General features: G+C 42.4%; 1 protein-coding gene across 2 annotated transcripts in view; it reads right to left on the bottom strand.

Annotated features, from left to right (window-relative positions):
• rhoq (ras homolog family member Q) overlaps positions 1-16712 on the bottom strand; it is a 119591-nt gene extending 102879 nt beyond the window's left edge. Inside the window, exons 1-2 of one of the 2 annotated variants that reach the window (XM_051919637.1) lie at positions 16401-16712; positions 16157-16215 (exon numbers count right to left, since the gene is read on the bottom strand). In XM_051919637.1, coding sequence (XP_051775597.1) covers positions 16157-16215; positions 16401-16542 — 201 coding nt within the window. In that variant the 5' untranslated portion in view covers positions 16543-16712. The remainder of the gene's footprint in view (positions 1-16156; positions 16216-16400) is intronic. The other variant, XM_028820911.2, reaches the window with a different exon arrangement.
• Positions 16713-17740: the final 1028 nt, after the last annotated feature.

The following is a 17740-nucleotide window of genomic DNA, read 5'->3' as shown; positions in this document are numbered from 1 at the left end:
GTGTTACTATAAGGTGGGGGTTGTTGTAGTACCAATAGCACCCCACCTCTGGTGCCAAAAAGATAATTGAATGAGTTGAGCAGTTTCCATGTATATTCACCCAGGTCCTGGCAGGCATACTGATTCATCTTGTAATTACCCCTTGAGAAGCTGAGGCATTGACTTTAGTTTTGCCCGACCTTAGCCGTTGCCAGGGCAGCTGTCCCTAAAATGACTTATAGAGAATATAGAAACTGAACAGTAAATTTCACACAAATGTTAGGATGTTCTTCTTCTCATAGAGATTTATAAGCACATGGAATAAGTTACCAAGTAGTGTGATGGACAGGACTCTAGAGACGTTCAAAACTTGACTTGATGTTGTTTGGGAAGACTGTGGAGAGGACTGGTGAGTGTTGTAGGGCTGAATGGTCCATTCTCTTAAAAAGTTTTTCTAATGTTCTAATGATAATAGGATTCCAAACGCTCTCAAAAGAGGCATTCGTCATCAAAGGTTTGCCTCTGCCAGTTTGTCCACAGCCTTGCAGCTATGTTCAACAAAGGCAGGTTTAGTGGCAAGGCCTCACTCTCTGTCCTCTGCCTGGTGGCTAAACTGAAGAATAGAAGGCTCACGTTGTTCTCAGGCTTGTGGTTAACCACACAGCAATGGCATCCTGTGGTCTGGTCTATTCAGACAAGCAGACAGGAGCCCAAATCTGAGAAGTGAGAGCTTTGTGGCTTCTCAGCACAATGTGACGGACTAGTCATGAAGCCCAAGGTCTCAGGCCTGACGGTCATCTGCTAGTAGGACAAGCCGAGAACCGAAACTTGCTTTCCTGTGGCCCAGCAGAGCACAGGCTGAGACGTGAGAACAGACAGTCCACGGTCAGCTTCCCATCCCTTCACAAGTATTATTCCATGCAAAAGCGTCAAAGTGTGGCACAAGTGGCAGATCAGACTGGAGTCGTTTGTCCATAGCCCAGGCAGAGGTGGCAGTGGGATGTTTGAAAAAGGGGGCAGCCGTCACGCTGTTACACAGACTTCCTTTCATAAATATTTAAATTATTCTGCTAGAGTGAAGCCCATGCAGCCACATGAATGAACATTTCCTCGTGACCCTGCAGATGGCCTCCTGCTCCTCCCAGTTTGGGAACTCCTACCTGCATTTCATGATGGATTTACACTGGACAAGAAAGGCTTCTTGGCTGAAGTACAACCGGAGAATAGAAACCTGCAAAGGCTTGTAAAGGTGCCTCTGTGATGCCATTGCAACTAACAGGCCTGTTGTTGTATTACCTCGCTACAACAAATAACAAGTGACATCATGGTGTACTTCATAAAAGCAAAAATGATTTTGTACAGAACATGGGCATCAACACCAGGTGATATTGGATAGGACTACAGCCCTAGTAGCTTTTCTTTGGTTTTCGGCTGCTGCTAATTGTTCCGTACTTATTGTCAAATAACCTCCTCCGATTACACCATTTTCTGCACAAAAAAGCAAGATTGAGATGAGATATTCATCGAGACAATGCAGGGCATCATTGCCAGAGGCCCTCTGGCACAGGCCCAAGTCCCAGCGTGGCGGGTGGCTCATGCTTTCCCTTTCTGATGCAGTTCGGCCAATTCTAGAAAGTAGCTGGAATTTTATCAGTGACCACTATTTTTTTTTTATGTAAAAGTACATTTTATTTACATGGCGCAAATTGCAAGGCACAAAGCAACTTTGTCTTCTTGAAAGTTCATGCAAATTCCATTACACCATATAACAAAAACATTCTTGTTAAAAAACATTCATTTTCCCCTCGCTTTCTTCTCCTAACCAAAACCATCATCCCTCCAAAACATTGGACCAACGTCCATTGTGCAGGTTATGGACACAGCAAAGAAGATGACTGTGAAATGAACACTATCAGCTGTGAAATCCCAACTCTTAAAGGCAGGTATTTTATATCCAACTCGATGGGATAAACGGAACAAAAACACACTACGAGTCCACTTTATTAAAAGGGTAAGTGACGGTGTGTGTGTCTGTGTGTTGCTATGTCTCCGTCATTCCAAAAAGATGCCGAATCACAAACATTTTTATTTTCTCGTATACATAGGATAGGAATCTTAAAAATATTTGACCTCGAGATTTTGATGAATCTCGACGTTTTAGACCTTCCTGAGTCTGAAAATACCATTTTTGAAATTGTCTGTTTGTGTGTAAACACGATAACTTGAAAATGCTTTGTCCTAGTCAATGAGATTTTGTACACCTGCTTTATATCAAAAATGAAGAATACAGTAATCCCTCGCTGTATCGCGCTTCGCCTTTCGCGGCTTCACTCTATCGCGGATTTTATATGTAAGCATATTTAAATATATATCGCGGATTTTTTGCTGGTTCGCGGATTTCTGAGGACAATGGGTCTTTTAATTTCTGGTACATGCTTCCTCAGTTGGTTTGCCCAGTTGATTTCATACAAGGGACGCTATTGGCAGATGGCTGAGAAGCTACCCAGCTTACTTTTCTCTCTCTCTCTCTCTTGCGCTGACTTTCTCTGATCCTGACGTAGGGGGATTGAGCAGGGGGGCTGTTCGCACACCTAGACGATACGGACGCTCGTCTAAAAATGCTGAAAGATTATCTTCACGTTGCTACCTTCTGTGCAGCTGCTTCCTGAAGCGACATGCTGCACGGTGCTTCGCATACTTAAAAGCTCGAAGGGCACGTATTGATTTTTAGTTGTTTGTTTTTATCTCTCTCTCTCTGTCTCTGCTCCTGACGGAGGGGGTGTGAGCTGCCGCCTTCAACAGCTTTGTGCCACCGGTGCTTCGCATACTTAAAAGCCAAACAGCCCTATTGATTTGTTTGCTTTTCTCTATCTCTCTAACATTATCTGCTCCTGACGCACACTCCTTTGTAGAGGAAGATATGTTTGCATTCTTTTAATTGTGAGATGGAACTGTCATCTTCATCTTGTCATGGAGCACAGTGTAAACTTTTGAAAAAGAGACAAATGTTTGTTTGCAGTGTTTGAATAAAGCTCCTGTCTCTCTACAACCTCCTGTGTTTCTGCGCAAATCTGTGACCCAAGCATGACAATATAAAAATAACCATATAAACATATGGTTTCTACTTCGCAGATTTTCTTATTTCGCGGGTGGCTCTGGAACGCAACCCCCGCGATGGAGGAGGGATTACTGTACTATCAACTTTTGGGCCACTTCCGGCAACAGGACGTGGCACTTTAACTGAATACTTTTGTGAATTGTCAAGTAAACTATGGCTACAATTACAGATAGATGATATGAATTTGTATAGATATTTATAATGATAAAAAGCAAACAGATATGAAATTTGAGAAAAATCATATGACGTCAGGAGTAGGAAGCCGGGCAGGGCCCTCCTCACTGTCCTGTTTCACTTCTACACGGGTGGAGCTGGCCCACTTGTGAAGCAAGGCAAATCATTCTGAAGGCTTGGCAACATTGCAAAAAAATAAAAAAATATATATATATTGGGGTGGACAGCCAGGACGACCCTATAATAAGTTTTGGGGGAAACAGCATATCCAGACCATTACCTCCCCCAGAGCGCTAGATGGCAGCCCCCCTACCATGCAGCAGTGGAAGCTCAACCCTGTTGGAGCCCGTGGCCACCACCAGGGGGCGACTGGAGAACTGCTGAGCCCTTGTTTGCAGCATTTCCACCACACCTGGAAGTCCTGCCAGAAATAGGTCAGCAAGCACCCTTTATAAAAGGAGCCAGCAGCAACTACTCCAACAGCCAGGGTCGGGAGGAAGCGGACGAAGCTTGACGGAGGAGTGGAAGTGGAAGAAAGTGAGAAAAAGAATAGAGAGAGAGAGAAAAGGACTGTGAACCGTGCACTTTGGTGATCTGTGCTGTGTTGTGGGGAGTGAAGAAAAGTCTTGAACAAACATGTGCTGTGCAACACTTGTGTCTCCACCTGCCTGTGTTGAGGTTGGGGCAGCTGGAGCACCCCGGTATTCCACAATATACATTGTAAATGCCACACGGGTTGGATGGGCATCCTGACCAGAGAAGGGGATGGTTCCTTACCCGGACGGAAGGCTCTGAACAGGCAGATGGGCATCCCAACCAAGAGAAAGGAAGGAGCCAGACCCGGAAGTGATGGCCGGAGGAGATGGACGGACAGCCCACCGGAAGTGGAAGATATTGCTGGGGACTTTTTCATTCCCCCAGAACAGGTGACAGCAGAAGCCCTCTGTATTGGCACCCATTTGGGAACCAGTAGGGAATGCTGGGAGATGTAGTCTAGCAATACAGCCCTGCTGAGGACCATGGATGCCACAAGGAGGCGCTGTCAGGAGATGCACTCCCTAAAATGGGACTTCCGTATGACCCGGAGGTACTTCCATCGGGCAGTGGCCATGGCACTGGAAGTACTCCTAGGTCCTTAATAAAAGGACTTGTCCAGGTGAGTCGGAGCTGGGAGGACGTACAGCAACACTCAACTGGAGGAGGGTAGTGCAGAGGAGTATTGTGGTAGGAGAAGAGAGTATTGTATAGACAGAGAGAGAGAAACCTGTGCTTTTTGTTACTTTTAAAGGAATTTGGTTAATAAACCATCCTTTATATGAACCTGGGACTCTTTTTGTGTATGTGTTGGGTTTTGAGGCAGGGTGATGCTCCGGTTTCCATCACAATATATTATATATATATATATATATATATATATATATATATATATATATATATATAATAAAAATCCACAGCGCTGTGAACTGTGAATTTCTATGGTCATCTCAGAATTCTGCTTGTATTAAAGGGCCACAAATGGGGGGAGTGGCAGCGCTGTGGTGAGGCTGCTGGCGAGGAGAGCAGATTGGAAAGCAGCAGGAACGAGAGCTGCCCGCTACGTTTAAAACGGCTCCCCAGATGAGCCCATGAACTCCCCATCTGACCCTGAGACAAGTGCCCACCCCCTTCGCCTTGCTCCATCTTCCATTTGCATTGGATTTTCATGCAGTGCAGGATGTTGCCCTTTTCACAAAGTCATGGGATGAAAGAAAATTCACTACAAGAAACTTCACAAAGCAGCCAAACGCTGTGTCTGGTCGAGGGGGTGGAAGCTCCAGGCTCGTTTATGGCCGAGTCTGGCTACAGATTTGACATGAGCCAGTGGTGGACAGTGGACTTTATATTGAGAAAAACCAATGGTAGAGACCGGACCTTAGGCTGTACATGCAGAACACTGGCTCAGGTTAAAATCCTTGGCACCAGGCCTGTCAAAAGCTGTTGTTGTTCTGCTGTCCAAATTTAGCCTTTCCTTAAGTAGATTTGTCATTTCCCTATTTCTAAAATTTGGATGATGGCCAATTTGGTAGCAAATATTGGCTTAGGCATTGTCTGTGTGACATCTGAATGTCCACCTTGTGTCAGGTGGATTTTCCTCCCACTTCACCAGATTACTGGGAATTCTAAACTGACCTTGTGTTAGTGACTGCAGGCCCTACGGTGGTCTGTTGCCCTGTCCACAGCTGCTCCCATGAAGCCAGTCATGAAATGTGACTCACTACAGCTAGTCCACGAGTCATTCTAACAAAATCAAACCCGTTTGCTTGGATCTTCAGTCATTTTAGTGGGCTCTGTGAGCATGAGATATGTTAACTAATGAAGGCTAACAGAATGTGAAGTTACAAAACATAGTGCCCACAATGTGTAGACTCCAAGGCCAAGGAGGTTCTGCTCAACCTTTATAATGCACTGGTTAGGCCCAATCTGGAGTACTGGGAAAAGTTTTGGTCTCCAGGCTACAAAAAGGACATAGCAGTGCTGGATAAAGTCATAGAGGAGTGAGTGGGCTCATTCTAGGGCTAAAGGGGATGAGTTATGAGGAAAGATTTAAAGAGCTGAGCCTTTGCAATTTTAAACAAAAGGAGATGAAGAGGTGACATGATTGAAGTGTTTAAAATGAAAAATGGAATCAGTGCAGCGGATCGAGACGGTGACTTTAAAATTAGTTCATAGAGAACACGGACACAATGGAAAAATTGGCAGTGGTCTCCCCTCGACTTTCTCGTATACTCAGATATGGAGATGGATATCTGAGGAGCAAGACAATGATTATATTTTTATATTATGTACATTAGAGAACCATCAACAACAAATCAAATCACATTAATAATATACCAACCAAATATTATAAAAGTAAAGTTGAATAAATCAGACTCTGCAGCTGCATGAATAAAAGGTAAAGTGCCACTTCTGGTTGACGAAAATAGCTCAAAAGTTGATAGAAATCTACGTTTTGTACCTAATACTTGTATGCAAAATTTGGTTGACCTGAGTGAAACTATACTCAAGTTATTGTGTTTACATACACACACACACACACACACACACACACAGAGTCAGATGCACAGACATAATTCCAAAAATAGTATTTTCAGACTCAGGGAGGTCTAAAATGTCGAGATTCATCAAAATCTCGACATCAATTCTTTGGACGATTACAATACTTTCCCTATACTTCGTATACAAGAAAGTAAGAACGGAAGAAAAAAACAACTGATATCATGAAAGCTCAAACAATTCACTGTGCTGCAACTATCAGATGAAAGATAACACTCTCACGGGTTTGGTGAAGCACAGGGTGCAAGGCAGGAATCAACCCTGGAAGGGGTACCATGCCAGTCTCACACACACATCCACACTCGCACAGAGGAAGTTTAGAGTCCCTAATCAACCTCACCTCACAGTACTTTCAGGTGATAGAGGAGGACACACAGAGAAGACTTACGCCTTGATGTTGAAATTGCTCCAGATTCTGAACTGCAGGAAGCAGGAGTTTGCGATAGTCGTGTGGACCCGTGTCTGAACTGAGAAACTGGCTGGATTGCCAACACCACCATTTAAACAAAAATATATATAACGTACATACTCGTGTTTAAGTTCTCCCGTGGATAAGTCGGGGCTTGATTTTAACGTATAATTTCTGGTATTTTATAATGTCGGTCGTATAAGTCGAACGCGGTAAACTGATGCTATTGATCCAAGAGATTGTGATATATTAATGCCCACCTGAGAAAGTAACCACGGAGCACACGGCCTTTTTTTTTCTATGTATTATGGCTACGTGACCACACACTGATACCCGAACTATTCTAAAGCAACGTTTGCACTGATTTGTGTTTTGTGATCTCACACCCTCATACACCTTATTGTAAGAGCATCCCTTATCTACGATGGAGCACTCGATCAGAAGAAAATATGAAACTGGTTTTAAATTAAAAGTCGTTGAAGTGGCGAAAGAAATTGGTAACTGCGCTGCTGCAACAAAATTCGATGCGTCTGAGAAACTGATTGTGAGACTGGAGAAAGCAAGAAGATGTAATAAAAAATGTAAGTGTCGCATTTTTGAACAGGCGTATAAGTCGGAGTCTGATTTTATGATCGATGTTTTGGGTTTGAAGACCACGACTTATACACAAGTATATACTGTAAATCTATACTAATAAAAGGCAAAGCCCTCACTGACTGACTGACTGACTCACTCACTCATCACTAATTCTCCAACTTCCCGTGTAGGTAGAAGGCTGACATTTGGCAGGCTCATTCCTTACAGCTTACTTACAAAAGTTATGCAGGTTTCATTTCGAAATTCTATGCGTAATGGTCAAAAATGGAACCTCTTTTTTGTCCATATACTGTAATGGAAGGCAGCAAGATTGCCGTAGGAGACGGAGTTGCGTGTTGCGTCATCACGCCTCCCATGTAATCACGTGAACTGACTGTGAAGGCAGTATGTAGAAAACAAGGAAGAACGCGAAAGAGCGCTGAAGAAAACATTTATTACACAATTGAGGAGGCAGCGAAAGAATAAGAAGCAAGACAGCAGCTCACGTGAAGTGAATGAACGGAGCCCGAGTGATCACTTGGATGAATCAAACCTGTTCAAAAAAAAAAAAAAAAGCGGAGTGCCTTATATGAGCAGGCAGTCAACTAAAGAAGGGAATCAATAAATAACTATAATCGTAATAAACGAACAAAAAAATAGCGGAGAATCCGCGGATTACATAAAGGAAATGGATACCTGAACAGAAAAGTAAGTCTCAAATAGTCACACTAAGTACCATAGTTCACTTGCGGTATCGATGTATTTATGCAAATCCAACAGAGTGGCTGTGGGCTCAGAGCATGGGGGCGAGGCCTTCCTCATTCACTCGCCAGCCTCTGTTCCAGTTACTCCACGTCTCGCTACGTGTTGCAGTGCACCTTGCCTCCGCTTAGCTAGCGATACCTGTGTGTTCAACAGACATTATCATCTACAGATTGTTAAGGAGTAACGTTTAACGTTTTTGAGAGAGAGATCAGAGCTACGTGTGTTTTAGAGGGTAGCTGCTGATTGCCACAGATATCACGGCCATGTGCTTTTCTCCCCACCTGGGGAACGCTTTCCCGTAAGAACTGAACACGATCAGATACAGTGCCAACATCTATTGTCCTGTTTCATACATACAAGACCGCAAGACAAACACATTAGTTAGTCTTCATTGTTTGTCAATTTATTTTTAAAGTTGTGTTTTTGTTTTTATTACCGTATATACAGTCAGGACTGGATTTTACTGTGTAATTTATGGTATTTTATACTGTCTGTTGTCCAAGTCGAAAGCGGAAAACTCTCGCTATTGATCTAAGAGATTATGATATGCTAATGCCCACCTGAGAGAGTAACCACAGAACACACTGCCTTTTTTTGTAGGTGAGGCAATGCGCTGTATCAGTGCGTACTCCTAACCGCTCTCTCTCTTTCTCTATTATGCCTACGTGACCACATGCTAATACCCGAACTATTCCGAAGCAACATTTGCACTGTTTTGTGTTTTTTGTATCTCACACCCTCATACACTTTTATCGTAAGACCATCCCTTATCTACAATGGAGCGTTCGAACAGAAGAAAATATGAAGCTGATTTTAAATTAAATGTCTTTGAAGTGGCAAAAGAAATTGGTAACTGCGCTGCTGCCACACAATTCAATGCATCTGAGTAATTGATGCAAGATTAGAGGAGGCAAAAAATTTAAGTGTTGCATTTTTGAACGGGCGTATAAGTTGGGGTCTGATATTATGATTGCTTTTTTGGGTTTGAACAACCGACTCATATTTATTTTTATTTTTAAACGTGTTTTTTCTAATTATATTTTTCTCAAACAATTAAAAAAAACACTTTATTTTCCTCCTAGGCAACGCTGGGTATTTCAGCTGGTATATATATATATATGTGAATGTATGTATGTATGTATGTATGTAGATATGTATATATATATGTGTACATATATATGTAGATATGTATATATATATATATATATGTACATATGTAAATATATATATGTAGATATATGTGTCTATGTGTGTATATGTATATGTATGTATGTATGTATATATGTATATGTATATATATGTTGATATGTGTATATATATGTGGATGTGTATATGTATATATGTGTATATGTAGATGTGTATATGTATATATGTGTATATGTAGATGTGTATATATATATATATATATATATATATATATATATATATACAGTATATGACAGCAACACTCATAACAATGACAACACAATTACATTGACAATCATGTTACGTTATTTTTAAAATGTTTCCTTTTCTTTTTCATAACCTCTTTAACACACTACCTCTCCGCTGCGAAGCGCGGGTATTTTACTAGTATATATATATATATATATATATATATATATATATATATTTAAACTAAAATTATAATAATAATGGCTACGATGTTAAACAAACCTGTGGGTTCAAATGAAACTCTTCAAGACATCTTGCCGACTATTTTTAAATCCGTTTACCAAGTTCAGAAAGAGGGAAGCAGGAGGACAAATTTAGAAAAGAGAGCTGAAGTAGTCTCCGGTTACTGATGAGGCTGCAACAAAAACTAGCAGTCGCCCGGACTCTCTAGGAATGAATGATGACACCCCTGATCGAGTCTGATGGAAATGCCACCTGGAAGCCATTTGGAGAAAACTGCTGAAGAAAGGAACCGCGTCAGTCAAAAGGCAGCCTAGCAGTTCACTAACCCCCAAATATCACAGGAGGCCACACGTATTATGGCTCCCCCAAGTTGTCATATCTATCTGTGTTCAAGAAAGCTGCTGCTTGCCATCCCTGTTGTCGTGAGCGTGTGCAGCTGTGGGGAAACACAAGTGGAAAACTTCCTTTTTACTTGGAAAACACATGAGAAGTTAAACTCATGCTAAAATTGAATACATTACAACATGGTTTGAATAAAGACAACAGTTTTATGGCCAGATATGAGGATTGTTTGCATCTCTCAGACTGACAGACAACCTGTCTACAGACCCATATTGTTTTGAAAAACTCATCAGAAACTTCAAAATACTTTGATGGACAATTATCTTATCCAAAGATCTTGACCATACATTGTTCTTCTCTCTTGTTAAATGAATCTTAGCCTGAAGAGCTCTATTAATTTTTTACATTTAAGATTTCTCACTTAAAGATTTTCCAATGTTGTTTCTTGTCTTAGTGTGTATATAAACACAGGGAACTCCAGTTTCTGTATTACATCTCGTCTGAAGACGGAGCCTGAATTGCCTTGAAAGCTTGCATATTGTAATGTTTTTAGTTAGCCAATAAAAGGGGTAATTTTGCATGACTTCTCACTTGGAAGACACAGAAATGATCAAGCCTCTTGCTAATAATACACAGCTAACTTCTTCCTTCTCACAAATAATTACAAAGACTTCAATATGGCAAGGCCCACCACTGACTCAACACGCTCTCACAGAGCTCCATTCTGACAGGGACACCATTTCACAGAAGAAGATGACAACAGAAAGCAGGCAGACAAACTGTAGCTGGTAATAAATGGCGTCTCTTGAAATTAAGAATTCCGGTGCATTCAAAATAATCAAAGCCCCCTTTGCTACGAATTCATGGGATGGCAATGGCAAAGCAAGGAGCCCACCAGCTTTTGCTCAAAACCCCAGGACACTTCTAGGATTAATTCACATTTTCTCTTATGTTTTTTTCCCCCCTGTACTTCAGAATTTCTTCATCAAAACAAAACACATTCCCTTTGGTTGTCACTCGGAGACCTCAAAACTGCAAATCCTGCAAACGTTTCCCAGCCAGTCCTCATGTGAGTAATAAAACGAAAATGACTACGAGTATCAAAACAGTAAAATCCCAGCACATGCGCTATTTTAAGGAAAAAAAAAAACCTACAAATGTGCCACGATGAGGTTCAAACCAATTAATTTCAAAAGAGGTCGAGCTGAGTAAGCAGATCGCTTCGGCCTCTCCATGTGTGCATTTTTAACTTGCTTAAGCCAATAAGCCCTCGAAAAATGTACTGCCTCGACTATTTGGAGGATAAACACGGGCACTTCATTCTTCAGATCAGCGCTGTATGTAAAAATCGGTTAGTACTGCTTTGTCACAGGTCCAGCATCCCACCTCCAAGTTGTCCATGTGGAGTGTGTTAGCCCTCCCATGACGCTAGAGTTTCCTCGGTGGTACTTCGCTGGCCTTGTGTAAGTGCGAGTGTGGGTGAGTGGGCCCCCGCTTTGGACCGGACACATGTCTAGGACTGCTTGCCATTATCTGACCTGCTGCCAGGACAGGCTCTAGCCTTCTAGGACCCCAAAGTGGATTAGGTGGGTTAAAGAGGTGCTGCATATTGGTTAAAGCTTTGGACTTTGAGGTTGGGTTTCAGATCCCACTTACTGACGCCGTTTCACCATGAGCGAGTCACGTCACCTGCCTGCTCTCCAATTGGAAAAACAAAAGAAATGGAACCGATTGTGCCTTGAATAAAGGCGTCAGCCAAAAAAAATAAATATAATCCAACCTTTAGCATTAGCTTCAAGGATTTCCACATCCAGCCCAGGCTAAGATTTCAGTGCACCTCTCTATTCTTTTTTGCCATGCCTGTTTAGGGTCTTCATCTCCAAACACCACAGGTCTCCGATTCTAGTTGGCACGGACCTTTAGGATCTCAGGCTGTACTCAACACAACCACACAAATGGTCTTGCATGTCATTACAGGTTGTAAAGGATTTCTCCATCCACTTCCTCCAAACTACGGACTCAACTAAACACAAGACCACTGTGACGCCACAAGTCTTAAGGGACCCACAAACAAGATATTATTCCTTGTGTGCCTTAGTGGCCTGCTTCATGAAACATTGTACAGTCGATATTAATTTCACAGTTGCATTTTTGTCATGTTTTCTTCTAAATGCAACTCATATGAATAAATAAAATCCTAAATGCAAATTCCAATACAACTCAGAGTCCTGCCACGTGCAAAAGTTCGCTGAAGACACTGCTATCATGGGCTGCATCAGGAGTGGGCAGGAGGAGGAGTAGAGAAACCTAATCAAGGACTTTGTTAAATGGTGTGACTCAAACCATCTACACCTGAACACCAGCAAAACCAAGGAGCTGGTGGTGGATTTTAGGAGGACCAGGCCCCTCATGGACCCCGTGATCATCAGAGGTGACTGTGTGCAGAGGGTACAGACCTATAAATACCTGGGAGTGCAGCTGGATGATAAATTGGACTGGACTGCCAATACTGATGCTCCGTGTAAGAAAGGACAGAGCCGACTATACTTCCTTAGAAGGCTGGCGTCCTTCAACATCTGCAATAAGATGCTGCAGATGTTCTATCAGACGGTTGTGGCGAGCGCCCTCTTCTACGCTGTGGTGTGCTGGGGAGGCAGCATAAAGAAGAAGGACGCCTCACGCCTGGACAAACTGGTGAGGAAGGCAGGCTCTATTGTAGGCATGGAGCTGGACAGTTCGACATCTGTGGCAGAGCGACAGGCGCTGAGCAGGCTCCTGTCAATCATGGAGAATCCACTGCATCTACTAAATAGTATCATCTCCAGACAGAGGAGCAGCTTCAGCGACAGACTGAGATCATCGTTCCTCCCCCACACTATGCGACTCTTCAATTCCACCCGGGGGTGTAAACGTTAACATTATACAAACATACTGTCTGTTATACCTGCATTGTTATCACTCTTTAATTTAATAATGTTTCCTTATCAGTATGCTGCTGCTGGAGTATGTGAATTTCCCCTTGGGATTAATAAAGTATCTATCTATCTATCTAAATGTGTGAATACGCCATTTTTACTGATACTAAAGATATCAGGATCTAAAGCAGGGGTTCTTAACCTGAAGTCCGTGGAACCCTAGGGGGTCCATGGATGGGTTTCAGGGGGTCCGTGAGGGTCAGATAAAAATTTAAATTTAAATTCACTTTATAGCCCGGTACTGTTAATTTTCTCGTGTGATTTTTTTCCTGCGCATTATATCTCTCGCATATTATTTTTCTCGCAAGTATTAATCTCACCTAAGTCTAATGCACGAGCTTCATACTCATGAGAAAAATAACGTGCAAGAAGAATAATGACGAGAAAAATAGCAGTCACCATACAGCCCTCCCGCCCCCTTGTCCCAATCAACAGGCTCCCATTGAGATAAATAAAAGAAAACGCACCCTGCCACTGCTTACAGCGCCAACCGCTAGGCATCTCTTGACTTGCTGCTGGCCCCTGTTTACCATTTAGATGTATGTCCTCATTCTCGGCACGACCGCCACCTTGTGCCACTCCATAAGAGCAAGTGCTAATTCTCATTTTCCATGGTTTCTCACGGCTTGATTATCCTCTCATATACTGGTGAGGATTAATTGACCACAACTTCTTTCACGTGTGGCTAGCTGAAAAGTGATGTGTGTGAAGTGTGCATGAGGGTGCAGTATGGAGGAATGCACGTGCAGACTCTGTGTGTATCTGCTTGTCTGTCTGTCTGTCTATGAAGGTTTGTTCAACCTTCTCCCCCTATCTGTCGATGTCTTTTTGTCAGTCGTTCTGTCGTGCTTATCAATTTGTGAATCAGGGTTTTCAGCACTTGTTTCTATCAAAACGAAAAGTTGAAATAGATTGGACGTCAAAGATGATATGTGTGTCCCCTTGTCGAAAACCACCCCACAGTTTCATAGTCTTATTCAAGGCAAACAAGAAGAACCTTCTCATTGAAATAAAGTAGATAACGAGAGAATAGCTGGAGTAGTAATGGTAGTAGAAAACTTAGTAGTAGTTGATCTGTTTTAATTTGAACAAGAAGATTGTATTTCCTAATTATAATGAGTAGCCATTACTTTTTGTATTGTTTTTAAATTGTTTTCTTCAAAGTTTAATAATACTTTGTGTATGTCATATATGTATAAGACAACCAAATCTCGATAAATAAAGTAAATTATATTCATTGCATACAAAGTTGTGCTTATGTGAATATTTCTGTGGAAGGGGGTCCATAGCTTTCATCAGATTCTTAAAGGGGTCCGTGACTCAAATAAGGTTAAGAATCACTGCTCTAGAGACTGTTGGGAGTTAAAATCTAAGGAGAGAAGCAGTTACAGGAATACTCAAACCAGCCCACCTGTCGCCAACAGTCAAGCCACACTCGAAATCACATTTTTTCCACATTCTGGTTTTTATAGTGAATACTGACTGAAGCTCCTGACTCGTCTCTGCATGAATTTATGTATTGCTGGGTTTATGGTGGCTCTGGGGCTAAAGATCTGCGCCATTAATTGGAAGGTTGCTGGTTCGAATCCTCATTACTGCCAATCCTACTCCGCTGGACCTTTATCCAAGGCCCTTAACCTGCAATTGCTCCAGCGGTGCGGTACAATCTCTGACCTTCAAGGGGTATGTGAAAACTAACAAATTCCAAATACAAGAAATTATAAAGAACAAAAAATTGATGGGTAAATCCAGACTGGCACTGGTGTGTGTGTGAGGGCCCCTCAAAACCCTGAACAGGAATACAAGAGTTTATGAATGTTATGTGAAAACCAGTGAAAGGCACTCTAAAACAATAAAAGCTTGTAATTTTGAATTTCTCAAATAAATTTCAGACGAGCATATCTTTTGCCCAAAGATTTTCAACACAGAGACACACTTCATATTATGCACAAAAGACAAAAATAAAACAAGTAAGACAGCAAAATCTAAAAATTGGTTTAGGTCCACACTTCCTTTTACACAAACATAATGACAAACTCGACTAAGGATGCACTTATTATCCATTACATAAGGATATGCACCTAGGGCTTCAAACAAACCATTGTATAGTCTAAGTGCTTTTTGAATGTGCTAGACCATCTCACAATGGAAAGCTTGGATAAAATGTCACACACGGCACTCAAGTATAAGAGACGCTTAACAAAAAATATCCCAACAAAACATGGGTGTCAGTGTCATAATATGAGTGGTTAAGATGACTGTCTATTCACACTCACTGTATGGCCTTCAAGAAGTCACTAAATCTGCCTGAACTCTCAATGGCTCTATGCAAATGGGAATAATTAGTTGTTTTGGACAAAGGAGTCTGTTAAATATATAAATACAGCATATTCATAAGTGTGCCATTAGTCAGGACAGGCAGCTGAGCTCAATCTAAACACAAACTAATGCTTATTGTGCATAACTACCTGTGCGACTCTTAACCAAGGGTGATATCCAGTAACAAGGAATGGTATAAAATAAAAGATTTTTTTAGTATTCATTATGTAAGTGACGTGTAAAATGCAGAGATCTTTCTGTGAATGTCAACAGCCCACATGCTGGACTTAACATGAAAGACATCCTATAAAATAAAAATGGGCCTTTAACTTAAAACGAATCATGCTGTACTTTACCATTGAATAAATTATATATTATTATACCCGCAAACTACTTCTTGATACTTTTAAAGGTTTGGTGGTGGAGTTCATGAAAATTGTGCCTGGTGCAATATGGAAGCTGCTTTGTGAATGGAAAGCAGTAAATCAAGTAAGTGAGGTTGATATTTTCATATATTTTATTCGAATCTGACTTCAACATACTGTCTAAAATGAAAATTCTACAGTGGAGTTAAGTATGGCAAGAATCTACACACGATAAAATAACAAAAACTTACAAATGAACTTTATAAATTAGGTTTTGTAACTTGGATGTACATATAACTAACCAACTGTTCAAGTCGTATTTTACTCAATGCCTCGAATATGCTCAGATCGAGAGGCGCTATATATCCCAGATGTTACATAAACTGGCATCAGATCATACAGTGAAATTGAATAAACCCCATACCTGACCTGCCGTGTCGTAAAGGCCTAACAGGTACTGTTTCCCTCCGACTGTGACGCTCACTGCAAAAGGATGAAAATAACAAAATTAATAAATAACGCGCATCCCCGCTCCCGTTCCCGCATGGCTAGAGCGTCGCCGGCAGGTGCCTTTAAGTTTTCCCTTTAAGTTCCACGCGCGCGCTTCCGCCGCCACCTCCCTCGCCCTCGCCACCGCCCCCGATCGCGCGCCCCCGCGCCCCGCTCACCCGCGTAGTGGTCGAACACCGTCGGGACGTACTCCTCCGGGAAGGCGTCGTTCGCGTAGCTCATCAGAAGGCAAGTTTTGCCCACAGCGCCGTCTCCGACCACCACGCATTTCAGCATAATTGTTCCCGTTCCATTGGCCATAATTCATACAACATCCACATTTTAAGCAGTCGGGCCTTTGCCGGAGTCGCTACAGTAGCTGAGCGAATAGTCCTGCCGTGGGGCTCCTTTTCTATCCAAAATTCGGAGCGCAGCCGGGTGAGGTGTGTGTGTGTGTGTGTCACTTGGTGCGCGCGGTTTCTGTATTTAACAGAGAGCGAGAGAGAGAGCGCGCGCGCGCGAGAGAGAGAGAGAGAGAGAGCGAGCGGACACGCGCTGTCTCGTGCACACCTCGCGGACTAAGGAGGCGCGCGCCAGCAGTAAAACACACAGCGTACTGAGAAAAAAGAACGTTTTGAAACAAGAAGCCACCCGGATCCCCGCTTATGACAATTTTGAACCCAATCATTAACCTGTGCCATGCTAATGATGAGAATTCTGATGCACAGATTTTTAACTGACATCCCGATTCCGGCTGAGGAGGAGATAACTAGATGGGCACTCTGATGTCTACTTAATCAGTGTTTGTCTGCCCTCTGCCTATAGGCACTTTGATCCTAAGGCAGAGGCGGCCTAAGGGGTGTGCGGAGCCTAGGGCTGGCCAACCCCACGCGGGGCCGGTTACGACAAACGCTGTTACCGGTATGCGTGGACTGTATAAACTTGCGCGCGAATTTAATCAAAATAATGTTAACATACATCTCATTACAGTATTCAGGTACATTTTTGCAAGATAACTCGCGGACTTTATCAAAATAAAACTTGACAAATCCGCTCGAACGGGACACGCGGACCTCAAAAGCGGGGCCCACTTGCCACCCCCAAATGCTGCTCTTGCCCTAAGGACCACCATACTCTCTGTTGAGGTGTTTGAACTCATGGGCCACCCTAATTTCTGCTGTTTTAAAGCACTCTGTCCAGAAAAGCAAGCTGGGATATCCTGATCTCTGCTGGGAAAAATGTGTATCCTCAGTTGCTATCCTGAAAATCATTTTACCCCCCGCCCCCCAAGAGTGTGTCTGATCCCTGTTGAAGTGGACAATTATGAATCCAAGGTTTACCTTTATCTCAGATTATGAAATTTCTGACCCAAATGTTATCTTACACCCTGATAAGAAGGAAGAGCTGCCATGACCTGGGCATAACAGCAACAGTCTCATTCCTAATTTATTTCTGACTCCGGTCACCACACTCTCCCCTGCTGAGGAAAAGCATTCTAACCCTAAGAGTCTCCTCCTAA

The sequence above is a fragment of the Erpetoichthys calabaricus genome, chromosome 15 (genome assembly GCF_900747795.2).
Source record: "Erpetoichthys calabaricus chromosome 15, fErpCal1.3, whole genome shotgun sequence".
Classification (NCBI taxonomy): domain Eukaryota; kingdom Metazoa; phylum Chordata; class Cladistia; order Polypteriformes; family Polypteridae; genus Erpetoichthys; species Erpetoichthys calabaricus.
Note: the sequence above shows the minus strand (reverse complement) of the source record. Positions and strands in the feature narration are given on the sequence as shown.